This window comes from Alexandromys fortis, unplaced genomic scaffold (assembly GCF_014885135.2).
Source record: "Alexandromys fortis isolate MF-2015 unplaced genomic scaffold, M_Fortis_MF-2015_v1.1 scaffold_56, whole genome shotgun sequence".
NCBI lineage: Eukaryota > Metazoa > Chordata > Mammalia > Rodentia > Cricetidae > Alexandromys > Alexandromys fortis.
Genome location: NW_026067935.1, coordinates 6805852 through 6818029, shown reverse-complemented (window position 1 = coordinate 6818029; position 12178 = coordinate 6805852). Strand labels below are relative to the sequence as shown.

Genomic DNA, 12178 nt, shown 5'->3' with positions numbered 1-12178 from the left:
ATATATGTTGCTGGGCAGTGGTGGCATGCCTTTAACCCCAGCACTCAGGAGGCAGAGGCAGGTGGATCTCTGTGAGTTCGAGGCCAGCCTGGTCTATAAGAGCTAGTTCCAGAACAGGCTCTAAAACTACAGCGAAACCCTGTCTTGAAAAACCAAAAAAGTTATATCTATGTTAAATCTATTACCAAGAAAAAAGATTGCTGTGGGTTTTCTTCCCAGAACATTGTTCTGTACTGTGAACTTCTGTGCGACAATGTCCTTTTGTGTGGTTAGTGCCCTAATGTATGTTTTTAAAGATTGTATTTATTTACTTATTTTATTTATTTATTATGTATACAGTATCTGTCTGCACATATGCCTGCAGGCCCGAAGAGGGCACTAGATCTCATTACACATGGTTGTGAGCCACCATGTGGCTGCTGGGAGTTAAACTCAGGACTTTTGAAAGAGGAGCCAGTGCTCTTAACTTCTGAACATCTCTCCAGCTTCACTTGTGTGTTTTTAACTTACTCAAATTAGAAACTTTTTAAAAAATGGATTATTTCCCCTATTCTTTCTAATTTGTAAATATAAACTGTTATACAATGTGGGAAAGAAAAGAAAAAAAAAAAAACGAAGTCAGCCTGGACTATTGAGTGAGTTCCAAGATAGCGAAGGCTATACAAAAAAACCCTGTCTTGAAAAACAAAAACAAACAAACAAACAAAAAACATTAAGAAGGGTAGTTATGCATTTTTTAAAAATACTATCTGTATAAAAGGAGTTACTGGAGATAATATTGTTAGGAATGGGAATGGCACATGGTTGACAAGCGGGAAATGTAGCTCAGTATTTTTTTAAATCAGTGCTATAAAAAGGAAAATTGAAGCAGCTGTAGCAAGATCTTGACAACAGGGACCTCAGTTCTAGAAACATGAGATGTCATTGTACTTTTGTCTTTGGTATACATATGCAAATTTTCTCTTCAAAATTTTGTTTTTAAGGTTTTTTTCCCCCCCGAATGAGATCTAGCTCTGTAGACGAGGCTGGCCTCAAACTCAGAGATCTGCTTGCCCCTGCCTCCCAAGTGCTGAGATTAAAGGGGTGTACCACCACAACTCAACTAGCCTACTTTTTTTTCTTGGTTTTTTGAGACAGGATTTCTCTGTAGCTTTGGAGCCTGTCCTGCAACTTACTCTATAGACCAGCTTGGCCTTGAACTCACAGAGATCCTCCTGCTTCTTCCTTCGAATGATGGGGTTAAAGGTGTGTGCTACAACCTGGCTATTTTCTTCCAGATTAAAATCCCCATTCTTTCTTCAAAATTTCTTCTTTTTTTGAGACAGGGTTTTTCTCTGTAGCTTTGGAGCCTGTCCTGGAATTTGTTCTGTAGACCAGCTTGGCCTCAAACTCACAGAGATCTGCCTGCTTCTGCCTCCGAATGCTGGGGTTAAAGGTGCCAGTCTGATTTCTCCAAAATTTCTAGCCAAGGATTAGGACTGTAACTCAGTTAGATCATATGCTCATTAATGCTCTGGGTTTGAGCTCTAGCACCACAGCCACACATACAGAAAGATGGCGGCAGGTGTGTGTGTGTGTGTGTGTGTGTGTGTGTGTACACGTGAGCGCTCACATGCTGGAGAGCACAGAAGGGCAGAGTCAGGAATAGCATTGGTGGCGAGAACAGGAAGATTGACAGCAAAGCGGGGAAAAGCAGAAGCTGAGTGTATTGTGGCTAGCCAGAGGTTTTAGAAGAGGTCCTACTCTCCAGGAACTGTGTGGTCTGATGGAAGATGAGAGAGGCAGACTGTGTGGTGTGACTTGCTGTATTGTTCCTAAAAGAGGATAAAACTCAATTTCACAATTTTAGTTGGCAGCAAAAGAGTATAATTATTTGGAAGATATATGTTGTGGCTGATGTGTGGTTTGGGTTTATCTTGATTTAAAACCACCCTCCATGTTTAGAACATCGGGTCAGAAGTTGAGAATTCCACCATTGAGAAACAGCGGAAGGAGCTGCAGCTGCTCATTGGAGAACTGAAAGATCGAGATAAAGAGCTCAATGACATGGTTGCAGTGCACCAGAGACAACTTCTTTCATGGGAGGAGGATCGGCAGAAAGTGTTGACTTTGGAGGAACGTTGCAGCAAATTAGAAGGTCAGAAACACACGCGGCTCCATCTGCTGAGTACATCTGTGTGCTGACACACCGAAAGAATTCAGTCCTGTGGAAGATGGGCAGGTTTTAAAAACAGCCACGTAGGAAAAGTGCTGGTCAGAGCTAGAGTTATCATAGCATGAAGGCTGTGGGTGTAGCTCAGTGGTAGGGAATGCTCAAAGCCCTGGGTCACTACAGTCGTCTTTTTTAAAACCTAGAGAAATGGGTGACAAGATGGCTCAGCAGGTAAGGTACTTGCTGCTAAGGCTGAAGACCCTGAGTTCAGTCTCTAGGACCTAAACAGTGGAGAGAGTTGACTCCCTCAAGTTCTTCTTTGATTTTTGTAACACACAAGCCTTGGCACACGTGTGTTCTTGTAAATATAAATATTTAAAAAAAATTATGTATATGAGTGTATTGCGCCTTAACTACATGCATGCAGTACCAGAGGAAGTCAGAAAAGGGTGATGAATCTCCTGGGATTGGAGTTACAAGTGCTTATAAACCATTATGTGGGTGCTGGGAATCAAACCTGGATCCACTAGAACAGCAAGTGCTCTTAACGCTGAGCCATTTCTCTATCCCCTAAATAAAATTTCAAAAAACTCAAAATCGTGTTGGGAATTTAGTGTTAGTCCCACCGGAGAGAATAAAGGCCATTACTCGCATTGTTTGGTCAAATATGCACGCTTTCCTTTCTGTCGGACACGGCTATCTTCCTAGAGTGAGGTTTGAATAAATAGCACCAAACATAGGAGACAGTGGGGTTATGTAGCCCCCAAAACGGCAAGACCAGGAGTTTTCCAAGGGCTTGGGGATTTCCAGAGGATTTTGATTTGCATAGGAACTGGGCTTGGCAGAACATCTTATCAGGGTAGAGGTTAGGTATAGGGTATAAAACAGGTCAAATTATAGAAAATGGGTCATATCTGAGTTTTACAGAAAACAGGAATGAACTTATTTTGACCTTGTAACAAGGTGACTTAATTTTAAGATGGAGTCAGGCAGGTCCATCAATATAGCTCAGTTGGTAGAGTGTTTGCTTAGCAGGCATGAACAAAGCATTGTGTTCTGTCCCTAACATCATGAAAACCAGCATGGTCAGTGGAGTCAGATGACCACAAGTTCAACATAATCTTAGGTACAGTAATTTCGAAGCCAGCCTGGGATTCATAAGACCTTGTCTTAGCTGGGCGGTGGTGGCGCACGCCTTTAGTCCCAGCACTTGGGAGGCAGAGGCAGGCGGATCTCTGTGAGTTCGAGACCAGCCTGGTCTACAAGAGCTAGTTCCAGGACAGGCTCCAAAACCACAGAGAAATCCTGTCTCGAAAAACCAAAAAAAAAAAAAAAAAAAAAAAAAAAAAGACCTTGTCTCAAAAATTCCAAAAAGAAAAAGAAAAATATAAATATAAAAGATTGCTAATTGAGGGGCTGGAGAGATGGCTCAGCGGTTAAGAGCACTGACTGCTCTTCCAGAGGACCCGGGTTCAATTCCCAGCACCCACATGGCAGCTCACAACTGTCTGAAAATGCTATTCCACGAGATCTGACACCTTCACACCAATGCACATAAAATAAAGTTAAATAAATCATTAAAAAAAAGATTGCTAATTGAAAGTAAAATAAATAGGGCCTGAAAGATGGCTTAGTAGGTAAAGGCATGCCAGACCTGGGGACCTTAGTTCAGTCCCCAAGAGCCTCATGGTGGAAGAAGAGAACCAACTCTCACAAGTTGATCTCTGATCTCTACACCCATTGTGACATACATGCATAAGCTTGTGCACACACAATAAAAGTCAATTTAAAAAGAATTCAGGTAATATAAACAGGTGTGGTAGTATACACCTTTAATCCTAGCACTAGAGAGGTAGAGGCAGGCAGATCTGTATGAGTTTGAGGCCAGTCTGGTCTACATAGTTCTAGGACAGCCAGTGCTAAAAAGAGACCCAGTCTTAAAAAAAAAAGTGGTGTACAATATTTCTTTAAGACTGATTTATTTATTGTATCCATAGTGTTCGCTTGCATGTATGCCTGCTTGCCAGAAGAGGGTACAAGATCTCATTATAGATGGTTGTAAACCACCATGTGGTTGCTGGGAATTGAACTCAAGACTTCTGGAAGAGTAGCCAGTGTTGTGCCCTTAACCTCTGAACCATTTCTCCTGCCTGTAAAAATATTTCTTAATAACACAGTTTGTATATAGTCACTAGCACCTAGATTTTTGAAGTAATCAAGATTTGGGCTTGGATTTGCAGATTAATGGAGGTGCTTGCCTAGCATCCAAAGGACTCTGTTAATCTTCAGTACCACACACAAGAGCAAGATTTAATAAGTTCTTTATGGAAAGAGGAAAATTTACTGACCAGTAAACATGTTAGTATGTTCTCGTTCTCATTAGTAATTAGGGAAACACAAACCACAATGATAGACCATTTTATGTTTGTTAGTCTGGCAAAAGCCATCAGGCCTTGTTACCCATATACAGGAAGATAGAGAGCCACAGGAAGGGTATGCACTGCTGATGGGGGTAAGCTGGCACAATTGCTTTGGGAAATCATTTCACAGTGCCTGGGAAAGTTGAAGACATATGAATCCTTTAAATAAGGAAGGGTCTGAAGGCTGCGGTCCAGCCATTCCACCTCCAGGAATTTTCACTTCAGTTGCCTAGTGAATTTACTAATGCAGATTGTGGGCTGAGGAATATAACTCACTGGGAAAGTACTTGAAGCCCTGGGTTCCATGCCTAGCAACCTCCAGCCTCACCCCCCAAAATAGTAGATTCTGATATAATAGGTTTGGATTCTTTGCTTTTGGCTTCTTTTTTTTAATGAAAAAAAAACTTTAAAAGTTTAATGTATATGGGGGTTTTTGCTTCCATGTTTGCCTGTGTACCACATGCATGCAGTGTGTTCAGAAGTCAAAAGAGGGTGTTGGATCCCCTGGGAGTGAAGTTAAAGTTATAAACTACCATGTAGGTAATGGGAATCGAACCTGGGTCCTCTGAAGAACAACCAGTATTGTTAACCACTGAGCTGTCTTTTCTCTAACCTCTTGTTTTTTGATTTTTTTTTGAGGGGGGGGAGATTTCGAGACAGGATTTCTCTGTGTAACAGTCCTAGCTGTTCTGGAACGCACTCTGTAGACCAGACTGGCTTCAAACTCACAGAGATCCTCCTGCCTCTGCCTCCCAAGTGCTGGGATTAAAGGTGTGCACCACCACCACCTAACAATCTTATTTATTAATAGATTCATTTATTATTTTTATTTTTTAAAGATTTATTTATTATGTATACAGTGTTCTGACTGCATGTATGCCCGCATGCTAGAAGAGGGCACCAGATCCCATTACAGATGGCTGTGAGCTGCCATGTGGTTGCTGGGAATTGAACTCAAGGCCTCTGGAAGAGCAGCCAGTGCTCTTAACCTCTGAGCCATCTCTCCAGCCCCTCATTTATTATTTTTATTTTATGTGTTTGGGTTCTTTGCCTGGATGTATGTACGTGCATCATTTATGTGCCTGGTGCCCGCCAAGGCCAGGAGAGGGTGTTGGATCACCTGGAACTGGAAATACAGGTAGTTGTGAGCTGCCATGTGGGTAATGGGAACCAAATCCAGATCTTCAAAAGCAACATCGAACCATCTCTCCAGCCTTTATTTATTCTTTATCATGCAGGATGTGTGTGTGGATACGTACACACAGGTAAGTGCTTTTGCCTGAGGTGCTAGTGAGGGTCTTATCCTCTAGAGCTGGCATTACAGGCAGTAGTGAGCCACCCAGTATGGGGGCCAGGAGCCAAAACTGAGTCCTCAGCAAAAGCAGTTTTAGTACTTAAACTTACACTCTGAGTCAGTCAGCTCTTCAGCGTATTGTTTTCCTTCCTTACTCTTCTTTCCTCCTTCCTTTCTTCCTTCCTTCCTTCCTTCCTTCCTTCCTTCCTTCCTTTTTTTTTTAATTTTGGAACGGGTATTCTGTAGTTCAGGCTGGTTTTGAACCTGCTTTGTAGCAAAGGATGATCTTGAGCTTCTAATCTTACTGTCTTCACTTGCCTGGTGCTCGTCTGCTGGGATTACAGATGCTGTGCCTGGTTTAGCAGTCTTCATTTCTAGCCATTTCCCCAGTGATGCTGGTGCTCCAGGGTCAAGGACCACATTTTGAGTAGTGAAGCAAATATGCCCCAAGACACATGTAAATGGACATTCAGAGCAACACTACTTGACAGCTGCAGAGTGGACACAACCTAGATAATCACCAATAGTAGAGTAGATAAATACATGTTGGCATTATAATTTAATAGGCCTTCATGTTGCCGTGTTAGCAATAAGCACAAGTTACAGCATGGGTGGCTCTCAGGATCTTAATCTTAGGCAAACCACGTGAAGAGACAAACTCCTGAGTATAATTCTGTGTGTGGCTCACACTGTGCTCTGGGGTGGATGCAGAGATAGAGCAGTAACAGTAAAAGGCAAGGTGTTAGGCTCGTGGTGGGCAGATAGATGTCTGGCATACTGTCCTCAGCATGAGCAGTGGGTGGCAGCAAGGAAGGGGACTCTTCTGAGATCAGTGTCTCGGAAAGGGGGAATTAACAGCGAGTATGTGTAGGAAGTGACTTCTTGGTTGATGCCAATGTTTATTTCTGGGATACAAGTTAGGTCTTGTGCATTTCAGAATAAGATGTCTTTAAAATGCATAACACACCTTTACTCTGTGATCTGATTTTGAAAATGCTGCCTGTTAGATCTCGGCACAGACACAGTAACTGAAATTTCCCTCAGGTGAGCTGCATAAAAGAACTGACATAATCAAGTCTCTCATGAAGAAGGTCAAACTCCTTGAATCCAATCAAGCGGAATGTCAGACAGCTCTTCAGAAGACTCAGCAACAGCTCCAGGAAATGGCTCAAAAGGCTACACATTCTGCCCTCCTCTCGGAAGACCTTGAGGTTAGTTTTAACAAACTTCATTAGTTCAAATTCTGGGTTTTAGTTACAGAAAAATTAACCTTAAATGTCACCATAAATGGATATGCGCAGCCAGGCAGTGGTGGAGCATGCCTTTAATCCCAGCACTCGGGAGGCAGAGGCAGGTGGATCTCTGAGTTTGAGACCAGCCTGGTCTACAAGAGCTAGTTCCAGAACAGGCTCCAAAGCTACAGAGAAAACAAACAAATAAAAAAGGATATATATGTGTGTATGGAAGTGTGTGTTCTATCCATCTTGGCTTTGTGTTCTCCGAGCTTTCTGGCTAGCTGCACAGCAGTGCTCTGCCCTGTAGGTGAAGTTCATCACAGCCCATAAAGGGTTTTGCTGTTTGGTTTAGAAGCATTGTCCATTTTACCAACAGCGCGTTATTTCAGAAAGCCTTTCTCGAAGTCTGAAATAAGTACCTTCAAGTTTTGGTAGCTTTGAATTTGGCTTTCTAAATTCTGAATCCCTCCCCTTCTCTCCCCTCCCCCCTTCCCTTTTCTCCCTCTCTCCCTCTCTCCTCTTCTTTTCCTGTAGTGGAGATTAAACCCAGGGCCTTGACGATGCCAGAATCCCAGTCCTTTTTTCAGTCTCCTTTCGTCTCTTCTAGTTGAACCGCAGTCCTCCAGTCTCAGCCTCTCAAGTACTGAGGTTAACCTAAGGTCTCTCTCTCTGCTACAATAAATACACACAAAACAAAACTAGTTACATATTTGCTATAAAATTGAAAAGATTACGTCCTCAGTATTTTCTTCTTCCTTCGTTCCTTCCTTCCTTCCTTCATTTATTATTATTATTCCTATTATTATTATTTGGTTTTTGAGACAGGGTTTCTCTGTGTAGCTTTGGAAACTGTCCTGGCACTTGGTCTGTACACCAGGCTAGCCTCGAACTCACATAGATCTGCCTGCCTATGCCTCTCAAGTGCTTCATTTAAAGGCATGCGCCACCACCGCCCAAATTTTTTTTTTGAGTTAGTCTCACTATGAAGCCCAGCCTAATCTTAAACTTGTAGTCCACTGCTTCAGCCTCTTGAATGCTGTAATTACAGTTTGCGCCACTCTGCTAAGCTAAGTTGTATATTTTAGAACAGTTTGAGGGGCACAGCTAACTAGTATGGCAAGAATAGAGTTCCCATGTCTGCTGTATTTACACACACAGCTTCCCCTACTTCTAAGGCCCTGCATCACAGTGGTCTTTTCATTGTAACTGATGAATGTGGGTGGGTACATCATTATCACCTCAAATCCAGTTTAGGTAACAGCTTACTTTTTGTGTTCTGCTTTCTTTGGATTTTTGAAAATGTATATTGGCATATTGAACCAAACCCAGTGTAAAGTTCTTTTAGCCTGGATATAACAAAGATGTGCAGAATTCACAAAGGCTACTTTCTTTTATGGAAATCCAGTCTCATTTATTTTCTTCTTTCCTCACAACCTAAAATTATAAAAAAATAGGAAAAGGGCATGAGTCATGAAAGAAGATACAGTTTATATATTTTTTAAAGATTTATTTATTTAATTATTGTGTATACAACATTCTGCCTCCATGTATTCCCGCACACCAGAAGAGAACACCAGATCTCATTACAGATGGCTGTGAGCCACCATGTGGTTGCTGGGAATTGAACTCAGGACCTCTGGAAGAGGAGCTCTTAACCACTGAGCCATCTCTCCAGCCCCCAGTTTATATTTTTTTGTAGTTTCAACTATCATAGTTTTTTTTTTTTTTTGTTCTGGATAGTGAATAAAAACTGTAATCGAGAAAGTGTGAGCTCATAAGCAAAGCTCCATGGCTTCAGAACAGTCTCCCTGTGTTCGTGGAAAGACACTGAATTTGGGACTGGGCAAGGTTTTGAGTGGCTTCCTTAAACCAGCTGTGTGGTATTTCATTTGTGAGTTAATTAAAATGATTTTACTTAAAAATAAAAACAAATGTTTATAAACTTAACCTGTATAAATCAATTTAAGTTAGAACAATTATCAAAAAAGCCAGAGTTAATAGGCAAATAGGTATTTGCATTTTTTGATAATTGCTTACTTAGTCCACTTTATTCCTTAAAAATGTTAAATTTGAAAAATAGAGAAACGAGTGTTGATTGTGCTTAGTAACATAATGAAAGCATTTGCAGACTCAGTATTTTCTGTGTTGTTCCCTTGTAGGCTAGAAATGAAAATCTCAGCAGCATGCTAGTGGAACTTTCTGCTCAGGTAGGACAATTGCAAGCTAGAGAGCAGGCTCTCACTACCATGATAAAGCTAAAGGTAATTGAAATGCCATACCTCCACTCCAGAGCTCACCACACACTCCATCTCTCCCCAAGTCCTCAGCAGCCCAGAAACAGAGCCTCTAACATTGCTAATTTCATCTTCTCCTTTCAAAAATGAAAGAAAGGTTTACACGGTGCTCCCAGAGCTTCTGCACTTCATCTCAGTGAATCTGTTCTCTTCCCGGGTACCTGCTGAAAGGGCTCCTGAAGGTACTGACCATTATGTCACGCCCCACCTTGTCCCGCAACGACCACCGGAGCTCTTCTCACTGCAGTTTATTCCAGGACCTTTTACAATTCTCTCACTTTTCCCCTCTCTCTCTTTGCCCTCTCTCCTTCCTCTCTTCTCCTTCCTCTCTTCTCTCTTCTCTCTCCTCTCTCTCTCCCCCCCTCTCTGTCTCTCCGGGCAAACCCTCTCTCTCTCTCTCTCTCTCTCTCTGCCCTTAAGTAGGCATGGGCTGCCAACCCCGAACTGCCAGGTGGGCACTGCCCATAGGTTCACGCATATGCAGGCAGCTGATGATCATTGCGTGATCATAGCAGAGGTCAGGAGTTGATTATACATCTCCATCAGGTGTGACACCACGCAGCTCGCTACACCATTAGATGCTTGTTAGTCTTTTATAAAACAGAGGAAAACTGGCAGCTGCCAAACACTGGTGTTATGTGAAGCCACGAGAGTCTGTTAAAGGGTCTCAGGTATTTATTGAGGTATAGGGTAGGGACAGACACTGATACAGAACCCTCGAGGCGCCATGGCTGATCCAGCAGCCTCTTCCAGTCATTTTGCCCTGGTGAAAAGTACTAACCACACAAACTGTCTCTTGGTCACTTGCTGTGCTCTGACCACCCTAGAGAGTGTGAGAGCAAGAGGAAAGCAGCCCTCTCCCTCAGCCTTTACGCTGTGCTGTAGGCAGATAAGACCATGTCCTAGGGCCTGCTGCCCCAAAAGTCATTCACTAACCAGATCAAAATCCCAGCACACACTGGTAGACTGTGACGTACAAGCCCCTCAGAGAGTGAGCACCCCTCTGCCTCATGCGTCTTTGGCAGTTACTAAGCAAAAGGAGATGTTGGTGTAGTGGGACATTTGTATGAATTCATCTGTAATTTCCCCCAACATTAATGCTGGAATGTGATCATGAGCAAACTTTCTGAAAATTAATGAGAAAAATATTAAAATGTGTAGAATTAGCTTTAGTTAAAATAATGACCAGAATCATGTCCATCACAGCACTGGCAGAGGTCATGAAATAATGAAGATGTCTCCAAGTGTTTTCCCATGGTAGGACAGTGTGTTCACAAAGAAGCAGCATACCCACGATCCTGATTGAGGAAAATAGTCTTTACTAGAAGCGCAGACTTGTTGGGGCATACTTAGAAAGACTGAAGCAGGAGCTCCAATCTCCTTGTTTAAAGCTAACAAGGATCGAAGGAATTCTCTTTCTTGTCATTGGCTTTACTGCTTTTTACTTTAAAACTGGTCTTGACATAAAGTTGTTTTTGTTTTTCTTTGTTTGTTTGTTTGTTTTTGAGACAGGCTTTCCCTGTGTAATATCCCTTGTTGTCCTGGAGCTTGCTCTGTAGACCAGGCTGGCCTCAAACTCACAGAGATCCGCCTGCCTCTGCCTCCTGAGTGCTGGGATTAAAGGTCTGAATCACTACCACCCAGCTTGTGTTATTGTTTTAATAATTTTTTAAAATTTATGGTGGTGGGGGCTGAACCCAAGTCCTTTTACATGCTTGGTAAGCACTCTGCCACTGAGCTACATCCTTAGCCCTTGCATTGTTTCTGATTTTGTTTTATTTTCTACTGGCCTGAAACTTGTCATATAGCCCAGGCTGGCCCAGGACTCATTGATCCTCCTCCCTTAGCCTCCAGAATGCTGAGATTCCACCATGCCCAGTCTTCTACTAGCTAAATGGTTCACCCCAATCCTTTATCTCTCCATAAAGCCCTATGAAATTGTGAGTTTTGTTTTGTTTTTTAATCAGAATGCCAGAGCTGTGGGTATGCTCAGGAAGGTATACCTGTTAATCATGTGTTTCAGCAAGTGTCCCTGAGTCTGAGGATTGAGCCTGGGACCTCACACATGGCAGGCATGCTCTACCACTAAGCTACTTCAACCATTTACTGTTGTACATTAATTATGGTTAGAATTGCTTTTCAACCATAAAAGCTTCTAATGCAGCATGTTGGCTGGACAAAGTCGTAAGAGTTTGTTCTCCTAACAAACTAAATGTCGGTCAGAAATGTTGGCCCCACGGTACTTAACTGTCATCCAGAGAATAACAACCCCATTGAAGAACAGCCAACATATCACTTGCTGAACAGTTGTCTAATTGTCTAATTCTTGATGGATATGGTGGCACATGCCTTTAATCCCAGCACTTGGAGGCAGAGGCAGGCAGATCTTTGTGAATTTGAAGCCAGCCTGGTCTACCTCGTAAGTTACAGGACAGCCAGACCTATGTAAAGAGACTCTACCTAAAAAAATGTCTTTCAGCCGGGCAGTGGTGGTGCATGCCTTTAATCCCAGCATTAGGGAGGCAGAGGCAGGTGGATCTCTGTGAGTTTGAGGCCAGTCTGGTCTACAGAGACAGTTCCAGGACAGGCTCCAAAAAGCTACGGCGAAACCCTGTCTCAAAAAAAAAAAAAAGTTATTCATTTGTGTGGAGGAGGTGGGGGGGGATAGGGGAATGTCTATGAGAACACCTGAGGAGATCAGAGGAGGGCATCATGGTCGTCAAAACTGGAGTTAGGGGTGTTTGTTAAACTGACATCTTAACAGCTGAGCTCTTTCTCCAGTT

At 42.6% G+C, this 12178-nt stretch overlaps 1 protein-coding gene across 1 annotated transcript in view; it reads left to right on the top strand.

Moving 5' to 3' along the window:
* Ccdc62 (coiled-coil domain containing 62) overlaps window positions 1-12178 on the top strand; it is a 47350-nt gene that overhangs the window by 2665 nt on the left and 32507 nt on the right. Inside the window, exons 2-4 of the mRNA XM_050146635.1 lie at window positions 1945-2137; window positions 6911-7077; window positions 9261-9478. Coding sequence (XP_050002592.1) covers window positions 1945-2137; window positions 6911-7077; window positions 9261-9478 — 578 coding nt within the window. The remainder of the gene's footprint in view (window positions 1-1944; window positions 2138-6910; window positions 7078-9260; window positions 9479-12178) is intronic.